A 26,558-nucleotide genomic window follows, 5' to 3' on the forward strand; every position below is an offset into this window, starting at 1 on the left:
TTTTTTCTGACTAATGGGAATGCTTATAATCATTCTGGACCACCCACAAAAGATTTGGAAAAGGAAAGGGAAGGGAAACATCTATAAACGTTTATATAATGTTAAGTTATTTGTTATTTAAAATCTTGAATTATATATATATATATATATATATATATATATATATATATATATATATAATAAAAACAACTTCCCCTAACGTCCACAAATTCCAGTACATTAAGAAACATCCTAGTGAAGCAACTTGCAAGACAAAACTAACTCAATTATTGAACCTTTTTTTTTGTTCTTATTGACACTTGATTCTCATGCCTAATTTATATTTTCTTGGATAAAATACACTATTAAATTACACAATGATTACCTCATTGGAACAATTTAATATAAATATTATCTCACTAAAAAATCTTTAGAAAACTACAATTTTTATCATAATCTCTTACAAAATTAAACTACTATCTCCCGTTTTAATAGTTGATATGGAAAAGTGCTAGAGAGCTAAAGAGTAGGAGCCAAAATTATTTCCAAACTGATGTGGCAAGACTTTTAAAATGAATAAAAATTCTAAACAGCTGGAGTGTCTAAAATTTTTGCCACGTAAATTATAAATATATTAAATGCTACATAAATGGTCACTTAACGGTTTACATTTTAATGACTAACATGAACATAATCTGCCATAATTAGCGGTAAAAGTTGAAGTACCTATACAACACTTTATCTCTTTTTTTCTTTTTTCTTTTTTTAATTTTTTTGTCTTGGCATCTCATTATGTACCCTCTTGAGATGCTCATTATCTACCTTAATCCATTATTATTTGCTTGAGAGAAACATCTCTCAAGTCCTTACATTTTTTCTCTAACTCGCTCTCTTTCTTTACATTTATGTGTCTTTGTCTTTGATCCAACAACTTTCGGACACAATTTTTTTTTTTTTTTAAATTGGTTTGGAAAAAATTTACTTCAAATGACAAGTGTCATTTAATTTCTTTAAATTTTTTTAAAATTAATGTTTGGATTGTTAAGTTAGTAAAATGACAATAAATAATTGTTAACAATATGTGAGAGATTATTGAAATTAGCGGAGAAAATTTCCTTGGTTTTTGGAGAAAATTTCTCTCCTTAACTTCCAACCATCAAGTGTGTGCTAACGTTGGCAACACGTGTGTGCTAAGGTTGGCAACACGTCTAGACGTGCATTGCTTGTGGTCAGAACTCTTGGCCACACTCAAGAGAAAAATCTCACCCCCACCTAAAAATCAGTTTTCCTCTTTGCTTCTTAGTCTACATAAAAGCCGGGAAGCAACTGAATAGCCGTTGAAAGCCGTTAAAGTTAGACACCACAACGATGTTGGCTTCTTGGAGGGTCACGCTCGCACCATGCTTCTCTGATAAGAGACTTAGAAGTGGGTTTTGTTGCAGAGCTGATGCTCTTCAAAGCCATGCAAATGGAGGGGAAGACAATGGCCAAATGAAGAAGAAGAAGAAGAAGGTGGTAATCGTTGGGTCTGGCTGGGCTGGCCTTGGAGCTGCTCATCACCTCTGCAATCAGGGATTTGATGTCACTGTTATCGAAGGCAGTCCAGAAGATGTTGGTATCCGTGGTAATTAATGAAATACGTTTTCCTTCGTTTTGTTCTTTGCGTTTGATAATCGAAATGGGAATCTGGGTTTTGCTGATGCTAAGAGTTTTCAATGAATTCACACGAACCCAACTGTAATGACCTAGATTTAAAAGTAGGAGAGTTGATTTGGGTGTCTGATTAATATTCAAATACGTGCCTAGTATGAGCTCCTTTGATAATGAAATAGGATTCTACTTTGTAGGTTATTGGTCTCCCTACCAAAACATATTTAGCCTTGTTGATGAGCTGGGTATCAGGCCCTTCACTAACTGGACAGCATCTGCACATTATTCAGGAGAGGGGTTGGAGGTAATTACATTGTTGCTTTTATCTTGTTTTTTGAACTAGTTGTTAAAGTATTTTGAGCCACACTTGAAAGAGTGTGTCAAAGTATTGATTAAATTATTAAAATTACCCATTTTTATCAGCTTAAGCTTTTAGGACAAGTGGTGAAGTAACACTAGTTACCCAAATTGATGAAGACTTGATTTGCAGACATTTTCCCATGGTTCCTAATTTGCTCCATCAATAAACTCAGTTTGGAGTTCTAATGTTTTCTCTATGAGCCTTTTTGTAGTAGAATGGTGTTGACAAATTATAGTATATAGATTTCATCAAACAATTTGATTGAGTTTGAGATGAGGGGCCTTAAAACTGTTTTAACAAAACCAAGGTTATTCTGCAGGTTGAATTCCCAATATTCAAAGATTTGCCTCAATTGCCGACTCCATTGGGAACATTATTTTATACTCAAGTATGTCTAAGATTGTACCCTTTCTTATTTTTATTTTTTTCTTATTTGTTAGAAAAGTATATTTAGCCTTGTGTACTTTAATCCTTGTTGTGTTGTGCAGTTTGCTCGGCTCCCATTGGTGGATAGGTTAACATCACTTCCTTTAGGAGCTGCAGGTACATCCTACTGTTAAAAAATCTAGATTTTGCCATTTACAGAGCAATGGATCTACTGACTACAAAAGTAAAGGGAATCCTCATGAGTTGATTTCCATTTTATGGTGGGAATATTGCCACTAGTTGTTCCTTTTCTTTTGTCTTTTCTCAACATAGAATCCATTGCCGAGAAAATCATAAGTTGTTACACCTAAGAATCCATTCAGTACATATAACAGGACTTCAGTGTCCTCCATCACCCTCTATTACATCTGGACAACTCCAAACCATTGTTGATGCCTTTTGAACTTTCTATGGCAGATGTTTATTGCCAATAACATCTTGAAAAATATAACTAGCATCTATATTTACATATTGTTTAAGATCATTATGAGACCCAATGCACTGTATTTGGACTTCTGGTGAGTTGCCTCAGGAGAGCTTACAGTAATATGACGGGAGTTACGGTTCTAATTGATTTCTTTACTTTTTTTAAGATAATAATTTTTTTATACTTTAGATGTCTACATTTATATTCCATCGCTTTAAACTTGTGATGGTCTTCATTCCATGCTTCTCTCAAGAATTGAAAATAGCTGTCTGTATTTGAGTTACATGTTTGCAATCCTTGGGAATTTAAAGGGAAATCGTTAAAGGCTGTTCTTCGTTACTTGTTATTTCCTCTCACTCATCTGCACCTTTGTTTGCAGTAATTGACTTTGACAATACCGAAACGGCATGGAGAAAATATGATTCAAGTAAGTATCCCCTCTTCATATGATTATCTGTTATCACCAATGAATAAAATCAAACGAAGTTTGAAGTGTCTTATACAGAGGTTTAACTGTTAGTTACTGCAAGGGAGCTTTTAAAACAGTTTGGCTTCTCGGAAAGGCTTTATCGGGATGTTTTTGGTCCATTGCTTCAAGTGGGTTTATTTACTCCAGCAGAACAATGTAGTGCTGCTGCAACTCTCGCGGTGCTATACTACATCCTTGCCCACCAGGTGTGATGGGTTGAGTTCCTTACTAGAAGACATAAGATTTTGCACAAGTCTCTACAGCCATTTGTGTTGATTTCCGATTAGAAAGTTAGGTTGGGAACTTGAAGTGTGATAATGAAGCTGTGACCGTGCAACTAAGAAAGAAAAAAAAACGAAGTATATAACAAATAAAAGAAATGCATGATTCCCTCAATCAAAGTATCAAATTTACATACTTCTACCAGTGTGAAGTTTTTCAATTGCAAATCTTATTGAGACCAAACATGCGTCAGATCCTTTTCTCCCTGTATACCATATGGGTCAAGAAATAATAATACTGCACCATCTAGGATACTTTATGTTCCACCACAAGAACACTGCAACAGTTTACACTATCATATATTAACTAGGAAAAATTATCTGACAATATGGGAGGAATGAGGGTAAGAGTACCAAAATGGACCATAAGGTCATTATTACAGGAATTTTATCAGGTTGAATGAACCCATAGAGTTGCAGGTACTGATGTTACAAGTTTACGACTGTAAGGTCAAATTATCTTCAGCTACCCAGAGGATAAATGTTATATGACCCATAAAACTTGAGAATGTTGAAAGAAAAAATGATATTTGAAAGAATAAAATGAAGGTGTGCTCAACCTAAAATTTTTCTCTGGGCATGTTGCCAGAAATTATAATGTTTTCGGTTAACCTTCAAACTTATGTAAACTGGCTTGGAAAACATAATGCAAACATCCCTACTTTTGCATCATTGTTCAGTAATGTTTCCTGATGTTTTCTGCATTTTCTTAAGCTGAAGCTATATGCTTTTCTATGTGGTTGATGCAGAAAGATTTCGACTTGGTATTGTGTCGTGGGACAGTCAAGGAAAAGATTTTTGAGCCTTTGATTGACTTCCTGAGGTCTAAAGGTTGTGAAATTCTGGAGGGCAAAAAAGTGACAGATTTTTTCTTTAATGAGGAGGAACCAACCTGTATTTCAGAAGTAGTTTGTGGCAGAGAGTCATATAATGCTGATGCAGTTATCTTGGCTGTTGGAATATCCAGACTCCAGGAACTTGTCAAGAACAGGTGCATTTTTCAGAATTTTGAACACTAAATTAATTCTCTTATAATTTTATATTAACTTGAATTGGTTTCATCTAGAATTGGTGAATAGTGTTACAATCAGACAGTATCTTTTGCAATCATCTTTATAGAGACCAATTGGGATAATGCTTTCGGCAGATCTGTTCCTACTTTAAAATATTGAGAAGCATGTTAGAGCATTCTTTAACCCTGTTCTTGCTATCTTTTTTTAACTGGAAATTGAGTTCTGTATAGTGCAGTACTATGTACAAGGGAGGAGTTTCTGAAGGTTTTAAATTTGACTAGCATCGATGTAGTCACTGTCAAGCTTCGCCTTGATAGGAAGGTGAGTGTGGGGAAGTCCTTATTTCTAACCTCACTTTCTTATCATTATTTGCTTGTCTTTAGGAGCTATGGTACAGAAGATCGCATAGAGATGGTAGGTTAAGAAAAGAAACTTTCGAATATTATTAGCCATCGCAACCCAAATTTGTGATATATTTCCTTTGTTTAATTATTTTATTATGTAAAATTTTCAAGTTATGGGGAATTCTTGCATCTACCATACCCATCAATGGTGCATCTCCACGTGCTATAGCCTATATGGATGGTTGTTTACAAACCAAGCCAATTGTTGAAATGTAAAAGGGTCTGCTCCTAGTCACCTGTTTGACTACTCAGCTCACATTAAATACCAAATAGATGTATACATTTTAAAAGAAAAAAAGTTGCATCCTTCTGTATAATAATCGTATATACATTTTAAAAGAAAAAAAAGTTGCACCCTAGCAGATTATGCCTGTCATGTATGTGCTCGACAAATCTGGGCTACAGTTTATCTAGATTAAATGACTTAAATTGTCCGACGTTAAGATGTATAAGTTTATTGGTTCTATCATATTGCTTCAGAGTCGGTTTTGTTTCATACAATTGACTACTGTTTCTACTCATGTTGGCTTGAACTCCAAACCTACACATTTGAAAGGAGGAGAAGTTACCAATAGGTTACCGGGCTATTAATATGTTTTGCTGATTTCAATAAATAGGCTCCTATTGGGCCAACAATTTCTGGCCGTAGAAATTTCATGATGAAGATCCTTATCTGTTGGGAGATAAAACAGTTATGGAGTTTTTACTAAGAGTACATTAATATACATAATTGAACACAAGTTTAGCCCAAAAGTCTAAGCTAATGGGCTAAGGTCCACTTAGATATATTAAGCACTCTTTTTTTTTTATGTTTTCTCAATGTGGGACAAAACACTCACAAGTGCACTCAACATTTTCATGCTGCACTTATCACGTGTCTATATTACTCATGAGTCATGGCTTCTATGGATTCCTTTATATAGTATCAAAAATGACTACATTTGTGCAGGTTAAAATTCCGAATGCAAGTAATGCTTGCTCTGGATTTGATGAATTTGGCTGGACTTTTTTTGACTTGAACATAATTCATGATGAGCATAAAGATGATCCAGTAACAGTCCTACAAGCTGATTTTGTGAGTTTCAAGTTTTTTATTTTTAATTCAAACTAGTAAGATTAAAAAAATTAAAAAAAAATAAAATTCAGAACCGAGGTTTATCATGTTTTTTTTTTTTTTTTTTTTTGTCTCAAAATATGTTGTTTTGTAGTATCATTCCAACGAGTTGTTGCCGATGAAGGATGAGGATATAGTTGCAAAAGTGATGTCTTACCTCTCAAAGTGCATCAAGGACTTTGAGCACGCTACTGTGATGGATAAGGAGATAGGAAGATTTCCACAATCTTTGACTCACTTTTTTCCAGGTAATTTAAGGGCTTGTTATATTTATAAGAAAATCCTAAATGCTCAACCAAGTACCGCTAGCATTCCTTGATCTAAATATCTGTAGATTTGTATATAAATTTGTATAGATGGCAGACAAATGAATTAATTCTACTCTTTTTCTACCTATATCAGTGCTATTTTTGATCATTTCAATGATCTTCTATTAAGAAAGCATCAATTGTCTAGGAAATTATCCAAGAGTTAACTGGGTCTTACGTTGACTTTTACTCCTTATATCTTTAAGATAATCTCCATTTTTCTTTTCGTTGCATAGAATATTAATATAAATTATTACATTCACCATTTCTTATTAACTTAAACTTTTTAAGATATGTGATGGCTAAACACTTTTGTAGGTTCGTACAAGTACATGATGCGCGGGTCTACATCTTTCCCAAACTTTTTCATGGCCGGAGACTGGATTATAACCCGACACGGCTCCTGGTCACAGGTTGATTCAAACTGTTCCCTTTCCTCTGTTGATTTCAGTGAAAATCATGAACAATATGAAAATATGTAACAATGAATGTAATTCACAGGAGAAATCTTATGTCACTGGACTTGAAGCTGCCAACCGGGTGGTAGACTATCTTGAAGAAGGAAGCTTTGCTAAAATAATACCCTTAGAGGAAGAGGAACCTCACATTCAAGTCCTTCGCAGCCTCAACAGGAGATTTAATGAGTTTAGAGACCAAGTTCCATTGTCCAATTTTTTCCTTCAGTAAACCTGTCATGCCATTGGCTAATCTGTACTCATGTGGTAGTTGTAATCTTGAAGTTGCAGGCTTGAACACAAGCTTTGTTCTGGAAGTGTTAACACCAAAACATGTATTTGTTCCAATGGAAAATAAGATCAAAGGAATGTGGAATGGATTTTGTTCAGATCAAGCAGATTTTTTGAGTGGAAGCCATGATTGCTTATCAGTAGAGCTTACATAAAGAGGTCCAATTGATAAATGTTAGAACAGTTGACCGCGTGTCAAGGTAACGATTGGAAGTACTTTTAAGGAGAGAATAACTTAGCAACAGAACTTGTTGGAACGAGCTGGCGGAGGATAACTCTGATGCTTAAGTCATTATGATTTAAATAGTAAAATTTTAGAGAAAGCGAAAGTATGGTCCAAATGAAGGGGACAAAAGTCCCATTTTACATGATGTTTGCCGCTCTTTATAACAAATTTTGCCGTAATCATTTACTACGTGTTACACGCCTTTATTGGAAATTTTCTTATTGCAAATATTTCCTACATCCCATGATACCTATCATGCGTACTGCCTCGTGCTAGGATCATGGGGACAATTATTGACGTGGCTTAGGAGGAGATTCGATGTGGTGTTAAGCAACTGTTCTCGGGACAGTTAGTCGATAGACTGGGTATCGAGCCTATTAAAAATTATATGTATTTTGAAAACATATGAATTTTATAGAATAAGTTAAAGCAAATTTTTTTAAAACCAAATTTGAAGGAATTTATTCCATTGATTGGTTATACACTTTCTAAGTCCCATCTTAGTTCTTACGAAGTGAAACAAAATTATATTAGCTCCTTCATCTCGGGCCGTCAGATATTAACTACAATGCCAAGCTGAAAAACGACAAAATTTTCGGAAGCTGCAGTGGACCCCGTCCCCCCAATCAGTTGTCTGTGTCCCCATAAAAGACTGGACTATACTACTCTACAATCGGTCCTATTATAGAGTGACTGAACTTGTTTACTGTATATATCTGTAGATTATTCTATCTTAAAAAAGACAATAAAATCTTTTATTTTTAATTAAATAATTCACATTTTAGGATTCCATATACATTATTTTTAATAAATAATTTTTTTTAAAAAAATCCTCTGAAATTATTTTTAAAAGATTGAGATCAGATCACACACACAACACAATCACTGTCAGCCACGTCAAAACACAGCAACGAACCAAATATCCCCCGGGCTGGCTGGGCCATTTACGCAGTAGTACATACCAGTCGTTCTTGTCTTTTATCCATCAATATTTTCAATAATCACAAATCAGCCGATTTAATTTACATTTCTAATTTACTTATAAATTATATAATTTATTCACTTTTCTCCTCCACTAGATCCCAGTTTATTCCCCCTCTCTCGTTCTCTCTCGCTCTCTCGCTCGCTCTCTCTCTGTTTCGGATCAAAAAGTACAGGTACGCTCCGATTCACTTTCAGATCCATCCTCAATTCGCAGCCACTTGATCCTAAATCGTAATTTCTCTTTGATTCAATCTTAATTTTATAGTCTCTGTGATCACAAACCTTGAGTATATATGACAATGGAACGTGTTCAATTGTGTAGCTGATGTGGAAATTTGATTTTCATTTTCGAATTTCTTAGTTAGATTTTTGGCGATTTTTTTTTTTTTTTTTTATAAATTATCGATAGTTTTGTTTTCGTTTTATCGTATGTTGTATGAAATGAGGTTTCTTTAGTGTAATTTTTGAGGTTTTCGAGTAATAATGGCGTTTAATTGTCATAGAATTTGAGTTAGGGCTGCGTTTGGTTAAAGTGAGAAATAAGAATCGTCACAAATTGATAGATTGCAGTATTTGCTGTGCGGGACCCGAGAGGACTATGAACTGTACTCGTAACTGTGCCGAATTTCAGTATTTGGATTAGTTGAATTTAGGCAAATGAGATTCATTTTCGGTTCATTTCCATTGTAGTGTGTTTTCTTGGCAACCAAACAGAGAATAATGAATAATTTAGCATGAGCATACTGGAGTATCTTATTTATGAACCCCCGAAGTATCACAGTAGTTGTGTTTATATTGGTGTCTATGGATTTTTTGAATTTTTTGTTTGTGTGTTTGAAGCTCTATAATGGGCGTGGTGCAAAACGAAAACGACATGGAGGGGACACTGGAAGTTGGCATGGGTGAGTTTTACACTGATTTACGTGTTATATTTCATGTCATTGGATTCAGTGATGAGGTCAATTTTGGCCATGTGATTTTGAGATACTTTCAGAATATGAGAATCAAGCACAATCTTCAATGAATTAATAGTAAATTATGTGTAGTAAATAGAATAAAGTGGTTAAGATTATGAGAACTTGTACAATTGGTTCTAGCTATATTTCAATAAGTTTTGCTCATTTATTTATTTTTAATTACATTGCAGAGTATAGAACTGTTTCTGGGGTTGCCGGACCTCTGGTTATCCTTGAAAAAGTGAAGGTGGGGATTTTACCTTCTTGCCAGTCTTGTTAAGCTTTCTCACCCTTCCTCGTATTTCTGGGTGAATAATCTATCCTCTGATTAACTGTGTCAGGGGCCGAAATATCAAGAGATTGTCAATATACGTTTAGGAGACGGAACCACTCGACGTGGTCAAGTTCTAGAAGTTGATGGCGAAAAGGCTGTTGTCCAGGTTATTGTTATTTTTAAATCTATATTATTTGATCCTCATGGTTGTGATTTCCCCATAATTGACATTCTTGCTCAGTTTATAAATTTTAGAACTTTCACATCTTGATCATGGACCCTTATACTTCTTCATAGAATTATAGTTCATACATGTCTCTAAATTGCCCTGTAGTTAAAAACACCCCCCCTTTTCTTTAAATCTATTCTGGTATTATAGTCAATAGTGAAGAAATTTATTATCTCTATGCTTTGTTTATTTGTTTGTTAATGGCCAGGTTTTTGAAGGAACATCTGGAATTGACAACAAATACACAACCGTGCAATTTACAGGAGAGGTACTAAACTTTTTTCATACTCTTCCTATGTATTATTGAAGTATTTTTCCGTTAGTGCCTTTAATGGGGGGACTCTCTTTGTATACATCTTGTGTACTAGGGTTGTGTCCCTTTGCGCTTATCAATGATATGAATTACTTAAAAAAAATTGGCATAGTGAATTGATTTGTCTAGGCATTGCATGGTACGCTCATTATGTAAATTTTGACTCTAGAGTTATCTACCTGGTGAAGTGATATCATTAAGGGGACTCTAAAACACTACAAGACCTAGTGGGTGTATTTGCAGTATGCTAGAAGTTCTCATTTGGTATTAGAAACTTTTTTTTGATAAGTAATGATGATATATAAAAAGAGCGCAGAGGGCGCAACCCACATACACGGGTCATTTGGTATTAGAAACTTGTGATGTTGTGCTTGGCTAAAAGCATCAGGACCTTCATGATAGGTTCTTTAAGGGAATTATGTACTTTAATCCCACTCTTTTTATTCCTGGGACCATGCATTCTTTCTTCAATGCTAAGCATTGGTGGCGTTATATTAATCCCGAATTTTCAAATGCTGGATTGTATGCCACTATATTGGAAAGTTTAGATTATGGATTCACTGGTAGAGTGATGAGGTGATAAAGGAGATGGGAACTGAATGAGATAATACATACAGCCTGGCATAGTATATGTGAATATGATTGTCCAAAAGCAAATAGAAGAATTTGTTGTAGCACAGAGGGATTTCACTTATTGTATAAGGCTTTGGCACCAACTGCCTGTACTTCAATTAAGAGTTTCCTCCACATGTTGGTATTTTAATAAATTGAGTAGCCTGGTGTAAAAAAGTCTCTGCTAGGCAGCCATTTTTTGATGAACTATAAAGTAGTGATGTATTAGTATGGACTATAGAGGGGAGCTCGGTTTTGTCTTTTGCAATTTTTGATTGTCTGACTTTTACTTCAGCATTTTTTCTCAGAAGAATCATTTCTGCTCCTCTAATCCCCCATCCTCTCCCTGGACATTGTTGCAGGTTTTGAAAACTCCTGTCTCAATGGACATGCTTGGGCGTATATTTAATGGTTCTGGAAAACCCATTGATAATGGCCCCCCTATTTTGCCTGAGGCTTACTTGGATATATCTGGTGAGTTAGTGGAGCAAATGATGATACATGATGTTTGTATCCATGATATATTTTCATATCCTTTAATTCATCACTTGTCTTTTCTAGGGAGTTCTATCAACCCTAGTGAGAGAACCTATCCTGAGGAGATGATACAGACAGGGATTTCTACAATTGACGTCATGAATTCAATTGCCAGAGGACAGAAAATTCCTCTTTTCTCTGCTGCCGGTCTTCCACATAATGAAATTGCTGCTCAGATATGTCGCCAAGCTGGTTTGGTCAAGCGACTGGAGAAGACTGAAAACCTTCTTGGGGTATCACTGTTGTACTAATAATTATTAGCTAGTGATAATTGAATATTAAACAAAGTTAGATGTCTGAAAGCAGGAGAACCATAAAAAGGTTGTCCTATATCTTCTGATGAATTTGCCTTTTGTCACTGATTTTTATGTTAGACGTACTTAAAAATGCATGTACAAAATTTTGGTCGGTGAAGCCAAAATCTTTGTAGGGCTAGTGGCTCCCTATGCAATGAAAATTGTGTTGGGCTAGAATTATCTACCTTACAATGAAGTACTTATCTTTGGAGATTAAAGTGGTTGAACTTACTTTTTTTTTCTCTCTTAGATAAAATTGCATGCATTTGTAGCTTAAAGTAAATTTGAAATCTCTGGAAGAGTTGGAATGGCCCATAGATGGCTTGAAGTCCATCCACTTTGATTAATTTTGTCCAACTACAAATGCATGTACACCATAATTTTGTAGTCAAAGCCAAAATCTTAGTAGAAGTAGAAATAGCAGCTCCCTTTCGCAATGAAATTCGTGTGGTGCCAGAATTATCTACCATATAGTGTCATATTTATCCTTGTATTAAAGTAGTCAAACTTCTAAATTTGAAATCTCTGAAAGAGTCGAAATGTCCCATGGATGACTTGAAGTCGAACTGATTCAATTAAAATGTTATCTCATGCTATTTGCTTACTTGTGACCCTGTTGTTTCTTGGACGGCCACTTGATTTACTATGTCTCTTATCTTCTTATTAATGTTTTTATTTTGGTTCTAACTTTTAGGTGATTATTCTAACCTGCTATATGAATTTACAGGATGGGGAAGAGGACAACTTTGCCATTGTATTTGCAGCTATGGGTGTAAATATGGAGACTGCACAGTTTTTTAAACGCGATTTTGAGGAGAATGGCTCAATGGAGAGAGTAACCCTATTTTTGAACCTGGTATATTTTTGAAATTCTCATGTGAATCATATTGTGATTACCCGTTTCTATAATGTGGGAATTCAGCTATACCTTGCCCGAATGCCTTTCCTAAAGTTGTGTGTCCTGACGTGCTCTTATACAGGCAAATGACCCTACAATTGAACGTATTATCACTCCTCGTATTGCTCTTACTACTGCTGAATATTTGGCTTATGAATGTGGGAAGCATGTCCTTGTCATACTTACAGATATGAGTTCTTATGCTGATGCTCTTCGTGAGGTAATGTAAAAACTTTACATTTTAAATTTGCTAGTTGAGGCTCTACCTTATACTGTAATTTGTTGAAAAGAAAAATCAAAATGCATGCACCTGTTTGTAACATCCTTTAACATCTTTTTGGAATTCTGATAGCTTCAATATATTCCAAAATATTTGCAAATTACATGGTTTCCAAGTATTAGAAAGTTAAAACTTTGCTATTTTTTTGGAGTGTTTTTGATTGCTCTGTAAGATCTTCAAGCACTTTCTAAAACAATTTGCATGACACGAACTACCTATTGCTGCTGTGCAGGTGTCTGCTGCACGTGAAGAAGTGCCTGGGAGGCGTGGGTACCCTGGGTATATGTATACTGATTTGGCAACAATTTATGAGCGTGCTGGAAGAATTGAAGGGCGGAAAGGCTCTATAACACAAATTCCAATTTTAACTATGCCTAATGATGGTAAAGCAATCCTAAACCAGATTAGACATTTGCTCATGTATACTTCTTGTGTACCTAAAGACGTCTTATGCTTTTAATGATATCTCGATTACATTTTCTTAAAAATAAAAAGATCATCTCGCCTATTATTCTTTCTTGCTTTAGTGGTCATTATTCTTTAACATTGCTTTCCTTGTTTGGCCAGATATAACGCATCCCACGCCAGATCTTACAGGATATATCACGGAGGGGCAGATATACATTGACAGGCAATTGCACAACAGACAGGTAAGGTTATAACAATGTTTAGAGTCCTGAAGTAATGTCATTGAGGATAGTGGTTTGATGAGTTATCTAACCTTCAGATAGATTTCGGTGTCTTCTGTAGGTGGTAATTTAGGGATGTATGTGGCAACATGTAATATGCAACATTCTTATCCTAATGTCCAAATATTGGTATCTGATAAACAGGATACTGCAAACTGTATTTAAGGAAGTGGACATTTAGTTTTATGCCACCGATGAGAGCTGTCCATTCTCTATACTAATGTGGTATTGGTGAATATTTTTATTGTGAATGGGTTTGACAGAACTGGTTGGTCACTAAAAACAATACATGAAGATTAGCTTCATCTAGTTTGATTTCAAATTGTAAAATAGTTCTTGTTGCATTGGGAGAGCTAGGTCTCTTATTCCTTTCTATCACTGGTACACAGATTAGGAATGATATTGCTTAGTTATGTGAGCTTATAAAGATTCTGAAGCTAAGATCTGTTTGAATTGAGCAGATATATCCACCCATCAACGTTCTCCCTTCCCTGTCTCGTCTGATGAAGGTAAGGATTAATTTTTAAATCGTTCGAACTTTCTACATATTGAGGGCCAGTTTGGTAATGCTTTACTTATGCAAAAGCTGCTGTGAATGAATAGCTTTGCAAAACTGCTGCAGCTTCGCTGCTAAAAAATTGTTTAGTCAATGTTCTGCTGAAGCAGCTGCATGCAACAATGAAATGCTTTGCTTAGTGTCTGTTAAATATTGTTTTTAAAATTGCTCTGAACATGTGAAATAACTAAAATAAATATCATGGGATGATTGGAGAAAGTATAAAAGATTATCATGGCAATGTTTAAAAAATAATGAGGTTGCCAATCAAAATAATTTACTAGCCTAGGGGTGCTTTGAGAAGCAAACCCCCTTGCTGCTTCCCAAAAGCTGCTACTGGACAGCACAAGCAGCAGCCTAGCATGTTTTACAACACATTTAAAATTGCTTTTGCTGTAAAAAAGCAGCTGTCTGCCAAACATTTTACCAAACATGTCCTGAGAGGGATGGCATCTCAGAAATTTAAGTACAAATTTGGGGGTGTACTCTAAAGCATTATTGATTTTCTGCAGAGTGCCATTGGTGAGGGGATGACTCGCAGGGACCATGCTGATGTATCCAACCAGGTCTGTCTGGGTAGTCAATCATAATACAAATTCGGTACTGTCTAACTTGAAGCCATCTAACCTTCCTTTTCATGCAATGTTTGCCTTATTTTCAGCTATATGCAAATTATGCTATTGGGAAGGATGTACAGGCAATGAAAGCTGTGGTTGGAGAAGAAGCGCTTTCTTCTGAGGACCTGGTCTGTTACCTCATTTCTTTATTATGAAGATTGTTCTTGTTGCATCAATGAGTAAATAATTCACGGAAACAAACAGAACATGCTAATGAGATTTGTCTTTATATAACAGCTGTATCTGGAGTTCTTGGATAAATTTGAGAGGAAATTTGTAGCCCAAGGAGCCTATGACACCCGCAATATCTTCCAGTCGCTAGATTTGGCATGGACACTTCTTCGCATTTTCCCCCGTGAGCTTCTCCATCGTATACCTGCAAAGACCCTTGACCAGTACTACAGCCGAGACGCAACTAATTGATGCTCGTGTCTCCTATTTCTTCACCTTAATCAGCATCGCATGAGCTCTGCAATTTGTTTATTTATCTGCTTTTCCTTCCTGGCTTGCACATCTCTCTTATATCCAGCAGTAAAAATAAAGGTTCTGGTCCGTTTTGAGTTCGGCTAGTCCAATGAGGAGTATTCTTTTAGTGAGGACGTTGCAGATCTTGTAATTCCTGTATTTTTCGTTTCCTTTTTTGTTAGTTTGTGTCACCCATTTGTGATTTGGGGTGTTGCATTTACTCCTTTATTGAGTTTTGACGAACGATCGGTCATTTAGGATTGATGGAGCCCAGTTAGATATGTCATATGTTGCTTGTTTTATAATCATATTTAATATGTTTTATCTCCATGGAATTTCTTACTTTCAAGTCGATATATAATCTTTAATGTTTTCATAATATAATGTCAATGTTGGTTCTGTAGCTTTATGTGTGAGCATGCTATGAGCTTTTTGACTGCTATTATGATTCCTAGGGAACTAGAGGAGAGATGTGAAATGTGAAATCCTCGAGCTATATAGTTTTGCCCTAATTGTCTGGACTTCAAATGTTTTATTTTATTATTTCATGTCATTTAATGATGGTTCAGGATCCTGCAATTCTCAAAATTCTGACCGTAATGACCTCATCTATTTTGAACGAAATTTTTTTTTTTTAAGAAAAGGTTTTTTTGGACCATCCACCAAAGAGGATGGTTGGACCACCTTAGAGTGGTCGAGCCACCATTTTAAAGCTTTAGGCAACGCAGCTCCTTGACATCTTCCGTTGCGTCCAATTTTGGCCTCCATGTGCCCGTGCTTGGCTTGCATGCCCAATCTATCTTCCTCCGTCTTCTCACCAACCCCTGTGGCTTGCTGATGATTTTTAATTTTTTATGTGTGTTATGTTTCTGCTCTAATTTCTGTTTTCCTATTCTTTTTGTTATTTTTGGGTTCTGGTCTCCCTAGATTTGGTTGTTTTATCTTGCGGAGAAGACTTGTTTTTGAAGTGAGTCACTCCTCGTTGACAAATCCGATTTTTGAGATCAGCAATGCTTCCCTCCTCTCTTTGGGGTTGTTTTTACCTAGTAGAGGTTTGGATAGGGTTGATCTCAAAAATTGGATTTGTGAAAGGTATTTCGAGGGTCATTATCTTGTCCGCTTGGGTAGGGTTGAAGAGTCTCATGCCTACTAGGGTAGGGTTGAAGAGTTTCGAGATGGTTATATTCATGGCCTCCTCTGTTTTGGTGCCTTCACGCTTCTATCATGTGGCTCATTCTTTAGCTTTTGCCCAAGGTATAAAAGATCACAACATTTTTTACCCCTTTTTGTTTTATGGAATGTATTTGCAACAAAAATGAAATAAATAAAAAAATAAAAAGAGCAAAAATTTGTGCTCGTAATGCTATATACAAAATTATAATATTTGAATTCTGGGTGTCGAGAAATTGGAGACAGCTCCAGGTTTTTAAATGACCAAATTCTGAATATCAAATCAAACGCTAAACTCATAAATCTTGCTCACCCATTTCATTTATTTCAGAAATAATCGTTTGAAAGAAAAAGTATTTAAGGTCCAAAAAAATTAATATACATACAAGATACGTCCTTTTTTCTTTCGTTCGAGAAAAAAAAAACCAATTCCAAGTTGACTTCACTTAAAAAGAAATGAATGTATATAACTTTGACGAATGGATAGGGTTTTTAGGGTATAGGGAGTTGTCAAGGTTTTTATTGATTTAAAGACTTTTCAGCGTCTTTTATTTTAGGTGAAAAGATATGCACTAAGATCAATTTTGGGTAGGTATACACCCACATCTCTTACGCCCTCTTTGTAGGAAAAAGAATGTGTAAAACACATTCACTAGACAACAAATTAAATCATGAGAAAATCTTGGAAGCTAATAAAAATGATCAATTGATTAAGTGAACTTCAGCCTGCTTTTGATGTTCTTGCTACAGACGGCAGGACAACAGAATCAAGGTTCCCGGGATAAGGAGTCCACAAGCCTAACCCTCCCCTACTCTCTTTCATTCTGCTACCTTTCCCATCAAGCTCAGAAATATTCTTTACCCATTCAACAGCTGAAGAATGCTCCCTTGTGTGTGGGTGCAGCACAAACAGTGAGTTGTACTCACAATTTGGAAACATATGGAAATTGAACGAACCCCCTAACCTGTATACAACATAGCCAAAGCTCAGTTGGTCTCTTGGTGTGAAGAGGTCGACCTCATTGAACCACAAGCAGCTAAACAAGTTACTCATCGCCGTATGTTCCCGTACGATAATGGCTCCCTCTGGAACATCTGCATGTCAAAGCTCTGTTAATATTATGATATAACAAGGGTATCATTTCTACACTATGCAAATGGAAGGTTGGCCAGTTTTTCTGATGAGTAACCAATTTAATGTCATTTATAGAATTATAGTTAGGTTACTTTCCCAAGTAAAACACAAGAAGATTGACTTTACTATGAAAATACCTTGGTGAAAGGTGGAACTCACAGAAGTTGGCCTTTTGTGTCAGAGGATGGGCTCCTCCAACACAAAAGGCCGTGCCTCTCTCTATCAACATAGAATAAACTGAAGTGTGGAAACTATCTATCCTTTTGGAAAATAAATACTCTGCTCACAAAGCCTTTGAATTTCCAAAACTTCTTGTGTGAGTTTTCCAACCAACAGTGGCTTGATTTGTCCTTTGCTCACTAATCAAAGCTTATGATGTATACATGAGGACTCTTGTATTAACAACTTTTGAACCATCTTTTAAAGTCTCTGCTTACGTGTTTAGTGCAGTGTCATAACCTAGAGGTCAGCGCCTGAATTTCACTAAAAAGAACTAAACAGAACCAGGTACAGATCCAAATATCTTGTTTCCAACTTACCACTAATTGTTTTCCCTCCCGGACTCCATGATTCCATTCCTTCATAGCGGTAAATTTTCATGTGGAGATCAATAAGTGGTCGGGCATATCGCTTTCTCCGCTTGTTTGCATCAGCTTCCTCATATATACTGTGGTGATGCTTGTGCTGAGCAATGGCGTATGTGTACTTCCCACGCCATAAATATCTGGAGAAAAAAAAAAAAAAAAAAAAACAGTTCCTTTAAAAGGTAGTTTCCCCATAATATCTTGGATGGGTGATCTTAACATTGACCTATTTTCACTTCTAAAACAAATGAGAATCTCCCACATAGACAGATTAAAAGTATTTCCCTGGCTTTGATCCAGTTGGGTAGCAAGCTTATAGAACAACATAACAAACAAAAGATTCAACTTTCATTTTCTTTACTTTCCTCTCAATAGCTGAATGAAGGATTAGTTTAAAGTTCTATCTAAAATCATAAGAATATAGGATGCAGTTTCTCTACAAGTCTCAAGACATACAAAAACATGCATTATACGATACCTTTCCAGCATTAGCAACGGATCAACGATCAGTTCCATTTTACCATCAATCCAAATGCTGTACTGAGCTTGGGGGAACAACCTGTGGAGTAAAATTTTGGGTATTTTCCCATTCCTTCTGGGCTCATCATAAGGTGGATTCTTTAGTAAGACAAGACGCCAGATACCCACCCATTTCCCCCCATCATCATCCTGTCTGACAGTAACATTTTCCTTTATGAATTTGAGGGAAATCTCATCGACCACCATAAGGAAACAGAAGAGCTTCTTAGAACGACGGCTTATATTTGAAGGCTGATGAGGTATATCGTATCCATCGAAAATGCCAGATGCAACCACAAACGTACACTTCTTGACATATTTAATGTCTGAACGAGCCATTTCAGCACCACTATTGCGAATAAATCCACAGTGCACCTGAAGGACCAACAAATAATAAACAAAAAAGCTATATTGAATAGGAACATAAAAGTGACAAAAGATTGGATTTTTCAACATATATGGAAGACATAAAATTGATCAAAGCAACTTTCATCATCATTACCTTCTTAGGCAATAACCTATGCTATTAGAATCAAGGAAAAAAAAATTTATCATTGTCAAAATAATACTATGGAATTGAAACTTATGATTGGGAGGTAGATGTCTTGTTTCGTTTTTTAATTTATTGTACTCCTTTAGATTAGGTTGGGGAGGTGAAGACAAGCTTTGCTAGGCTTCCTCCAAGAGAGGTGTGTGATCATTCTACAACATCCTTGTCCCACATGATTATTGTCAAAATAATATTAAGCAATTGAAACTCATGATTCGGAGGTGGATGTCTTGTTTTGTTTTATAATTTTATTATACTCCTTTAGATTAGGTCGGGGAAGTGAAGACAAGCTTTGCTAGGCCTCCTCCAAGAGAGCCGTGTGATCATTCTACAACATCCTTATCCCTCATGATGGTTCTCCTTTCCCTTGGAAGTGTATTTGGCGCAGTAAGGTTGTCTTAAAAGTGATGTTCTTTGCTTGGTCGACCGCCCTAAGAAAGATTCTCGCTTTGGATAATCTTAGGAAGCATCATGTCTTGGTGGTCGATTGGATTTGTATGTCTAAGAGGAGTGGGGAGTCTGTGGATCTTCTTCTCTACTGTGAGGCTACTAGTGCCTTATGGAGTGTTATTTTCAATTGTTTTTGGTTGTCTTGGGTTATGCCTAGGGGAGTGATAAAACTTTTCGCTTGTTTGAGAGGTTATATGGCAGTCCTCAGAGTGCAACAATGTGGAAGATGGTGGCGTCTTGCCTTTTGTGGTATCTTTGAAAGAAAAATAATGATAGAAGTTTCAAAGACCGCGAGAGGATGGTAGTGGAACTAAAATCTTTCTTCTTCAATACTCTTTGCCTCCAGACAATTGTTTTACATTTTCTTAATGTGCTTGATTTTCATGTTTTTATTGATCTTTTTTCCCCTTCTAGCTAGGTGTCTTTCTTGTATGTTTCTAGCAAGGCAGTCCTCAGAGTGCAGCAATGTGGAAGATGGTGTTGTCTTACCTTTTGTGGTGTCTTTGGAAGCAAATGAATGATATAAATTTTGAAGACCGCAAGAAGACGGTGGTGGAACTAAAATCTTTCTTCTTCAATACTCTTTACATCTGGACAAATGTTTTAGCCTTTCCTAATGAGCTTGATTTTAATGTTTTTTTTGGTTATTTTTTCCCCTTCTAGCTACGTGTCTTTCTTGTATACTTCTTGTGTACTGGGATTACGTCTTTTTGCTTTTTAGTAAAATTTCAATCACTCAAAATCATCATAATCATAATCATAATCATCAGAATGATAGTTTGAGTAGTAGTTGCAGCAATAAGACAAGGGTGCGTCTTCTGTGCGGTTGTGGCACAAAAGCCACCTTTTGTGCCCACCACTAAATAAATGCCAAATCAGCCTAGAGCAAATTAGAAAAAAAGTCTTGAATGTATCAGATTATACCCACCTATTGTGAAACCCAACGTACGAAACCCATTTTTTCCCCTTTCTCACTCTACTTTTCTCACGCAAACATCAAACCCATTCTTTCTACCCCTTCTTTCTCCTTTCTCATTCTTTCTCCAACACATCAGCCCACCACCATGACCGAAACACACTGCCACTGCCCAGTGACAGCCCCACCCGCACCGCCCAGCCCACCACCCAGAATTGGACCACGCCGCCATGCCCAAGCCGTTCCCCACTGCTGCGCCACCACCCAAGCAGATGTTGTCTCCGATTCGCTGCTTCGGCTGAGGGACTCAGAAAACCCCACCGCAGGGCCTCTGAGAAAAACCCATTCCCTCCACCGGTAAGTTCTGAGTAATGGGTTGCTCCAATCCATTTTTTTGCCAGGCGGTTGTGCTTGAATTTGCTGGGTTGCGAACCCAAACAAATGCACAAGTGCTTGCTTGTGAGACGCACAGCCAAAGTGAAAGAAGACATTTTTTGGCCTTCCTTCAACAAACTGTCAGCATCTTCTTTGAGCAATTATTGTAGCACAAGAAAAACTTTACTCTGTACGTATTTGGAAACATCTCTGTATTAATGGCCAACTCTTCATCATCACACGTGGCCAGACAAATACAAGGAAAGAAAAGAATCCCACGGCTCGTGGCTTTTGGCTCTTGCAAATTTTTTAGGTAGGAATGAATGAAACATATGCAAACACCCAACCATCCATGGTGTGGCGTGGCGGTGTCTCACTCTGGGCAGTGGGCTGTGCGTTTGCGTAAGAAATAATGGGGTTGATGTTTTCGTGAGAAAAGCCAAGTGAGAAAGGGAAAAAATGGGTTTCATACGTTGGGTTTCACAATAGGTAGGTATAATCTGATGCATTCAAGACTTTTTTCTAATTTGTTATAAACTGATTTGGCACTCATTTAGTGGTGGGCACAAAAGGCAGCTTTTCTGCCACAACCTCATTGAAGATATACTCATAAGACAATATCATACAACAACAACAACAACAATAAGAACAATAGTTAAAGCTAACACGATATTTGACTGTAGCAAAATATTCATTTTACCTTCATAGTTGAATTTAGTTTGAAACTCTCCACTCGATGTGACCAGTTTTGATGCCCTCCAAATAGTGCAGATGTCTTAGATCCATTATTCCAAAGTTCATCCTCCATGACATAGGACAAATCTTTAACAATTTTGTCAGGAGTTCTTCCCTTCGGAATAACTATTTTATCAGGGTCATTGGCAAGGGGAATTGGACAGCCTAATTAAAATGAGCAAATCAATATCAATTATTGCAACTAGGCAAAGATCAAAACATCAAAGAAGAGATATTGCCATGATCTTACGGTGTTGTGGTTGAGGTTGTGGTACAATCCCACTTCTGCCTAATATTGTTAATAGTTTGCTATCTTTGTTACACATAGCTGCACATAAAGCAGAAAACTGTGATATCATGACAAACCATTGAAAAGATATAAGGAAAACAAAATTTGAATCGTACAGATCCTTTCCACTAAAGCATACATAATGTTATAACCAGAAATCAAGTGCAAAAATAGCAAGTAATTCCAGAATGGCAAACACACTGCCCCTCCCTCCAACACCCCAAAACTAGATCAATGTATTCTCTCTTCCTGATTCAAATGCGCAATTACATTCCACATTTATTCATGAATAGCTGCCAAATTTGTAGCTCTTACTGCTTGAAAAACCTTTTTTTTTCTCCCACTCACTCTCCAGAATTTCAAATGTCACATGAATCTATCTATTGAGTTTTAAACAGGAAAATATTGCAAAGGACATAAGCAGTGCGAGTAATATCTCAACATAAGCTATATCATAAATCCTAGGTTTATCATCTCTCCTTTTGTAAAGAGTTTACACAATTTCCCATTTAGTTCCCATAGATATGTAGGTAGATGAAAAGAAATTGCTTCGAACCTATGACCTTTCAGCTTTTGGGAACCCCAAGAAAACAAGACCTCCAGACCAGAGGCTTCCGTATTGAGCTATGTGTTGAGCTATTCAGCTTTTGAAATGCAGGAAAAAAAAAATTTAATTAAAACTTTTCTTTTTTGATAAGTAAGCAACAATTGCTAAATTAAAAGATACAATCATCTTCTTTTATTTCCACAGGAACCAAATTGAGTGCAGGCAGAAAAGAAACTTATGACAAAAACAAAAAGTAACCAATTCAAAATACCATGGAAAGATTTACATCTTCCCACATATACCTGAAAAGAAAGAAACTGAAGATTGGCAAGACCACACATGAAACAACAATGCAATAAGAATTAGCAACACCCACAAGATGCCTGCTACGAGAACCAATCGAATAAACCCCTTCTTCCAAACAATCTTCATGGGATAATCTTGGGGCAACCTCTCTGGATAAAAGAAACCTTCTTCCGAATCTGCACCACCACCACCACCAAAACATAACCTACTTAAATTTCTTGTACACAACAAAATATAAGGCTACCTCTATGATTATCAAAATCCTAGTGCTACACCCAAAACCCACATAACAGTAACAATCAGCTTTTCATTACCTTAAAAGAATCTACTCATAGCTACAGCAAAGATTTAACTCATTAGATCGCATAAACCAATGGCAGAACAAAAACCTAAATATGAAACATGAAATGTAAACATTATTTTTCACTGATTTTTATAACAAAATCCTTGATCTTTACATCCCAAAACCCACATAACCGCTAACAATCAGCTTTGCATTGCCTTGAAAAATTCATACATAGTCATTCGCTTCTTGTACTACAACAAAGATTTAACTCATTATACCGCATAGAACAACCCCACAAGAAAAAAGTCAAAAACCCATGTATAGAACGCAAATATAAATAACTATTTTCACTGATTTGAGAAATGTGGACTTGCTTACCTTTGAAATGAGGGCTTTGATTAGCCCGCTCTCCTCTACGATTTAACCGAAAAGATACTGACCGTTGAGCCTCGCCATCCATAGTTATTACACTCTAAATTTGCTCATCACTACACCCAAAAAAGCAACAAAAGATCAAAAATAATAATAATAACAATACCTAATGACTACTCAACTAGCATTGTATTAGCATTGGGACTCTATGGCTCTTGTAAGACCATTCACAATGGGTTCCTCAAATAAAAGTTAAATTTGAGGAGAAAAAGTCACTTTAACAAATTTGGTGAGCCACCTTTAAAAGGAACCAAATATTAAACTCTCTATATCTTTCTTTACTTTAGTTAAATATTATTTTTTATTAGTTTGGATGCCAACCACTTTAACTGAATTGCTTCCTTCTTTCTTTCTTTCTTTTTTTAACAAGATTTCAACCCTTGAACAAGATTTCAAACTTTAAGAACGCAGTCTTTTTTATCAAACAATCAATTAAAAAACAATTAATACGACTGAATGTTAATTGTAAAATGGTTAGAAGACGTAATTTGATAAAAACGGAATAGAGCATAATATAAGGTTACTTGACATTCTGAGTGAGTTATGAAGACGTAGAGTTTATCTAAATTTTCTCTCATTTGACACCAATGTACCAATACTTCTTTTTTTTTTTTTTTTAATTTCTAAGTAAATGTACAAGTAATTCATGAATGTGTAGTGTCGATCCCACATTCTCATTAAAAAAAAATAATGAATCCAGAATTTTTTCTAAAGTTCCACAGACCAAATCTAAACATCATTTATATGTACAGAGCACAACCATCTGGTCCATCTTATGTAACTAAAAGAATAAGAGTTGACCAAGTGATCCTCATGTTTCCAATAATACAGTTCCAAAAAACTGAACTTGAATCTTCACACACTTAGAAAGATAAAAATATTATCAACTTCATACAACTGAAGTTTCAAATCAACTCTACCATGTCAAAGCCAAACAAGGCCCAACTCCGAGGGCACAAGATAGCATTATCACTGAAAAACAGAAAACGAAACCATATCACAATCGAAGAAGGCCTAAGAAAACCATATCACAATATTTATCTAAAGAAAAACAAAATAAAAGATAGCAAAATTTTTAGGCATACTCTGAGCAAAACAGTAAAATTACGATTTTTTTTTTTTTTTTTTTAACGAAAAATCGACCTTTCCTAAAGATTTTTAAGCCCCAAACACAAACACTCAAATTGCCACAACTTCAGCAAGCATCGGACTCAGCCATCGAAAAAAGAATTGATTTTTTCCCCAAGAGAAGGAAAAAAAAAAAAAAAAATTAAATCAAATCAAATCCTAAATCCCTAAGATCACAAAAGATCAGATATCAAAAATCGTAACAAAAACATAGAAATCAAAACCCCTGACCTGATCGATTCATACAATGCTATCCAAACAAAAACCTGATCCGATTACTTGAAACAGAAAAGGGGAAACTTCAATCGAAAAATTGGAGATTTCGATTCAAACAAAAAAACGTACCTTTAATCGGCGAGTTTCAGAAGCAACACAAAGTCATCAAATTCTGAAACTTTCTTCGTATATAAATACGTATATGTATTCCAAAAGTTTTAGGGAGAGAGAGAGAGAGAGAGAGAGAGAGTTTCAACACAAGAAAGTAGCATAATGGAAGTTGTATTCCAAACTTTCTTTCATTCTCGGCTCATTCCTATGTGTTCTTGCTGATATGGTTGTGCAGGGAAGAAGATAATGGGGAGGGGAAATCTGAAGTAATGTAGAGAGTTTGTTGGGTCTTTCTAGAAGTTTTGTTAGATTTCTAGAAGAAAGTTAAATGTAGTGAACCCATTGTGAATGCTGAAAGCCATAGTAATTACGAAATCTTACACTGTACTATATACTAACTAGCAAATTTATCAGATTAAATTTGCCGGATCTGGGAAACTCACTGACTTCGATTAAACTCTGAACAAATTTGTCAATTTTCTTCGAAAATTCTCTCTTTTTTCTCTTCTAAACCTAATTGCTAATTGTGAATCCAATTTTCACCAATAAATATTCATGGTTTTCCCGAATGAGTAAATATAGAAACCAGGAAAAACTAAAAGCTTTACCTCGAGTTCCAATGGATGCCGAGCGGAGATGAATCGGACGGTGAGGAGGATGAGTCAGAAGAAATGGACGATGGATATGCAGCGCCGGTGACCGGTGAAGAAGATAAAATGGAGGAATTGTTGCGGAGACAGTCGAATTCGAGCTGAGTGTCTTGGGAAAGAGAAATTGGGGTTAAAACGACGACGTGCTTACTGCTCCCACGAGTCCCACCACTTATTAGCGTAATATATAGTTTGCCTCGTAATTATGTGGAACATTGATATATAGTTTGTCATTGAGAATTCATAAATGTAGTGTCTATTCACCTTTAATATGTCCTTTTATTTTTTATTTTTGTTTGTATAAAAAAATACTATGATATAAAATATAAAGGAGTAACTTCACTGAAAATCCTTGAACTTTCACTCGATTTGATAAAGCCTCTTCAAATTTCAAAATCTCTTAATTTAGTCCTCTGAACTTTCAATTCCTCTTAATTTGAATTCTTCCGTCAAATTTAGAGTTTAAAAATATCAAAAAAAAACTAAAATATCCCTAATTTTATTTATTTTTTAATAAAAAAAGTTTTAGAATTAAGAATAAAGTTAGAATTTTATAAAAAAGTTAGGGGTATAAGCGTCATGTAACGTTTAAAATTTGAGGGATGATCCAAATTGATTGCAATTGAAAGTTCATGAGACTAAATTAAGAGATTTTAAAGTTTAAGGTATTTTTTCAAATCAGATAAAAGTTTATGGGTCTTTAATAAAATTTCTTCAAATATAAATGAAAGTAAGTTTAAGTATCTATTTGGTAATGCCTTTTATTTTGTGTTTTGGCTACTATCATCTATATGAAACAATTTTGGAAATGGTGGGCCACTCCACTTTAGGGCGATTCAACCATCCTATTAGCTGCTTTGAGGGTGGTCTGACATTTCCAAATAGGTCATGGAGGAATTAGCCACCCCTCTCTACCCTAGTTTTTTTGCATTTTTTTATTTCTTTCTAAATTTGGATGATGCGTTATTATTTTGGCCAATTCATTATAAATTTATCCCTATTGGCCATTTTGGAAGTGGTCGGCCACTCCACTTTAGGGCAGTTCAATC

General features: G+C 35.8%; 3 protein-coding genes across 7 annotated transcripts; 2 read left to right on the top strand and 1 right to left on the bottom strand.

Annotated features, from left to right (window-relative positions):
- The first annotated feature begins 1,200 nt into the window (after positions 1–1,200).
- LOC132189608 (uncharacterized) lies at positions 1,201–7,276 on the top strand. Of its 2 annotated transcripts, none has more exons than XM_059604358.2 (12): positions 1,201–1,603; positions 1,827–1,933; positions 2,310–2,378; positions 2,479–2,533; positions 3,223–3,270; positions 3,364–3,518; positions 4,343–4,584; positions 4,837–4,927; positions 5,960–6,085; positions 6,219–6,372; positions 6,751–6,845; positions 6,934–7,276. In XM_059604358.2, the coding sequence occupies exons 1-12, from the start codon at positions 1,348–1,350 to the stop codon at positions 7,117–7,119; spliced, it is 1,584 nt and encodes a 527-aa protein (XP_059460341.2). In that variant the 5' UTR covers positions 1,201–1,347; the 3' UTR covers positions 7,120–7,276. The 2 variants fall into 2 exon arrangements, with proteins under 2 accessions (XP_059460341.2, XP_059460347.2); XM_059604364.2 differs by having other exon boundaries at positions 3,460–3,518.
- A 1,215-nt stretch (positions 7,277–8,491) lies between these two features.
- Positions 8,492–15,438, top strand: VAB2 (ATPase, V1 complex, subunit B protein). 2 transcript variants are annotated; one of them, XM_059593552.2, is made up of 15 exons: positions 8,492–8,561; positions 9,229–9,290; positions 9,536–9,591; positions 9,686–9,784; positions 10,056–10,115; positions 11,135–11,246; positions 11,334–11,542; positions 12,333–12,461; positions 12,586–12,723; positions 13,016–13,166; positions 13,351–13,433; positions 13,934–13,981; positions 14,541–14,594; positions 14,690–14,773; positions 14,883–15,438. In XM_059593552.2, the coding sequence occupies exons 2-15, from the start codon at positions 9,236–9,238 to the stop codon at positions 15,066–15,068; spliced, it is 1,464 nt and encodes a 487-aa protein (XP_059449535.1). In that variant the 5' UTR covers positions 8,492–8,561; positions 9,229–9,235; the 3' UTR covers positions 15,069–15,438. The 2 variants fall into 2 exon arrangements, with proteins under 2 accessions (XP_059449535.1, XP_059449541.1); XM_059593558.2 differs by having other exon boundaries at positions 8,536–8,619.
- A 1,532-nt stretch (positions 15,439–16,970) lies between these two features.
- LOC132167793 (Sept9 (DUF616)) lies at positions 16,971–25,664 on the bottom strand. 3 transcript variants are annotated; one of them, XM_059578820.2, is made up of 9 exons: positions 25,468–25,664; positions 24,325–24,376; positions 23,351–23,460; positions 22,683–22,862; positions 21,795–21,872; positions 21,510–21,709; positions 18,478–18,893; positions 17,955–18,139; positions 16,971–17,375 (listed from the first exon to the last, which is right to left on the bottom strand). In XM_059578820.2, the coding sequence occupies exons 3-9, from the start codon at positions 23,430–23,432 to the stop codon at positions 17,002–17,004; spliced, it is 1,515 nt and encodes a 504-aa protein (XP_059434803.2). In that variant the 5' UTR covers positions 23,433–23,460; positions 24,325–24,376; positions 25,468–25,664; the 3' UTR covers positions 16,971–17,001. The 3 variants fall into 3 exon arrangements, with proteins under 3 accessions (XP_059434803.2, XP_059434801.2, XP_059434805.1); XM_059578818.2 differs by lacking the exon at positions 24,325–24,376; XM_059578822.2 differs by lacking the exons at positions 22,683–22,862; positions 23,351–23,460; positions 24,325–24,376; positions 25,468–25,664 and adding an exon at positions 22,390–22,473.
- Positions 25,665–26,558: the final 894 nt, after the last annotated feature.

The sequence above is a fragment of the Corylus avellana genome, chromosome 2 (assembly GCF_965113065.1).
Source record: "Corylus avellana chromosome 2, dhCorAvel1.hap1.2, whole genome shotgun sequence".
NCBI classification, from domain to species: Eukaryota; Viridiplantae; Streptophyta; class Magnoliopsida; order Fagales; family Betulaceae; genus Corylus; species Corylus avellana.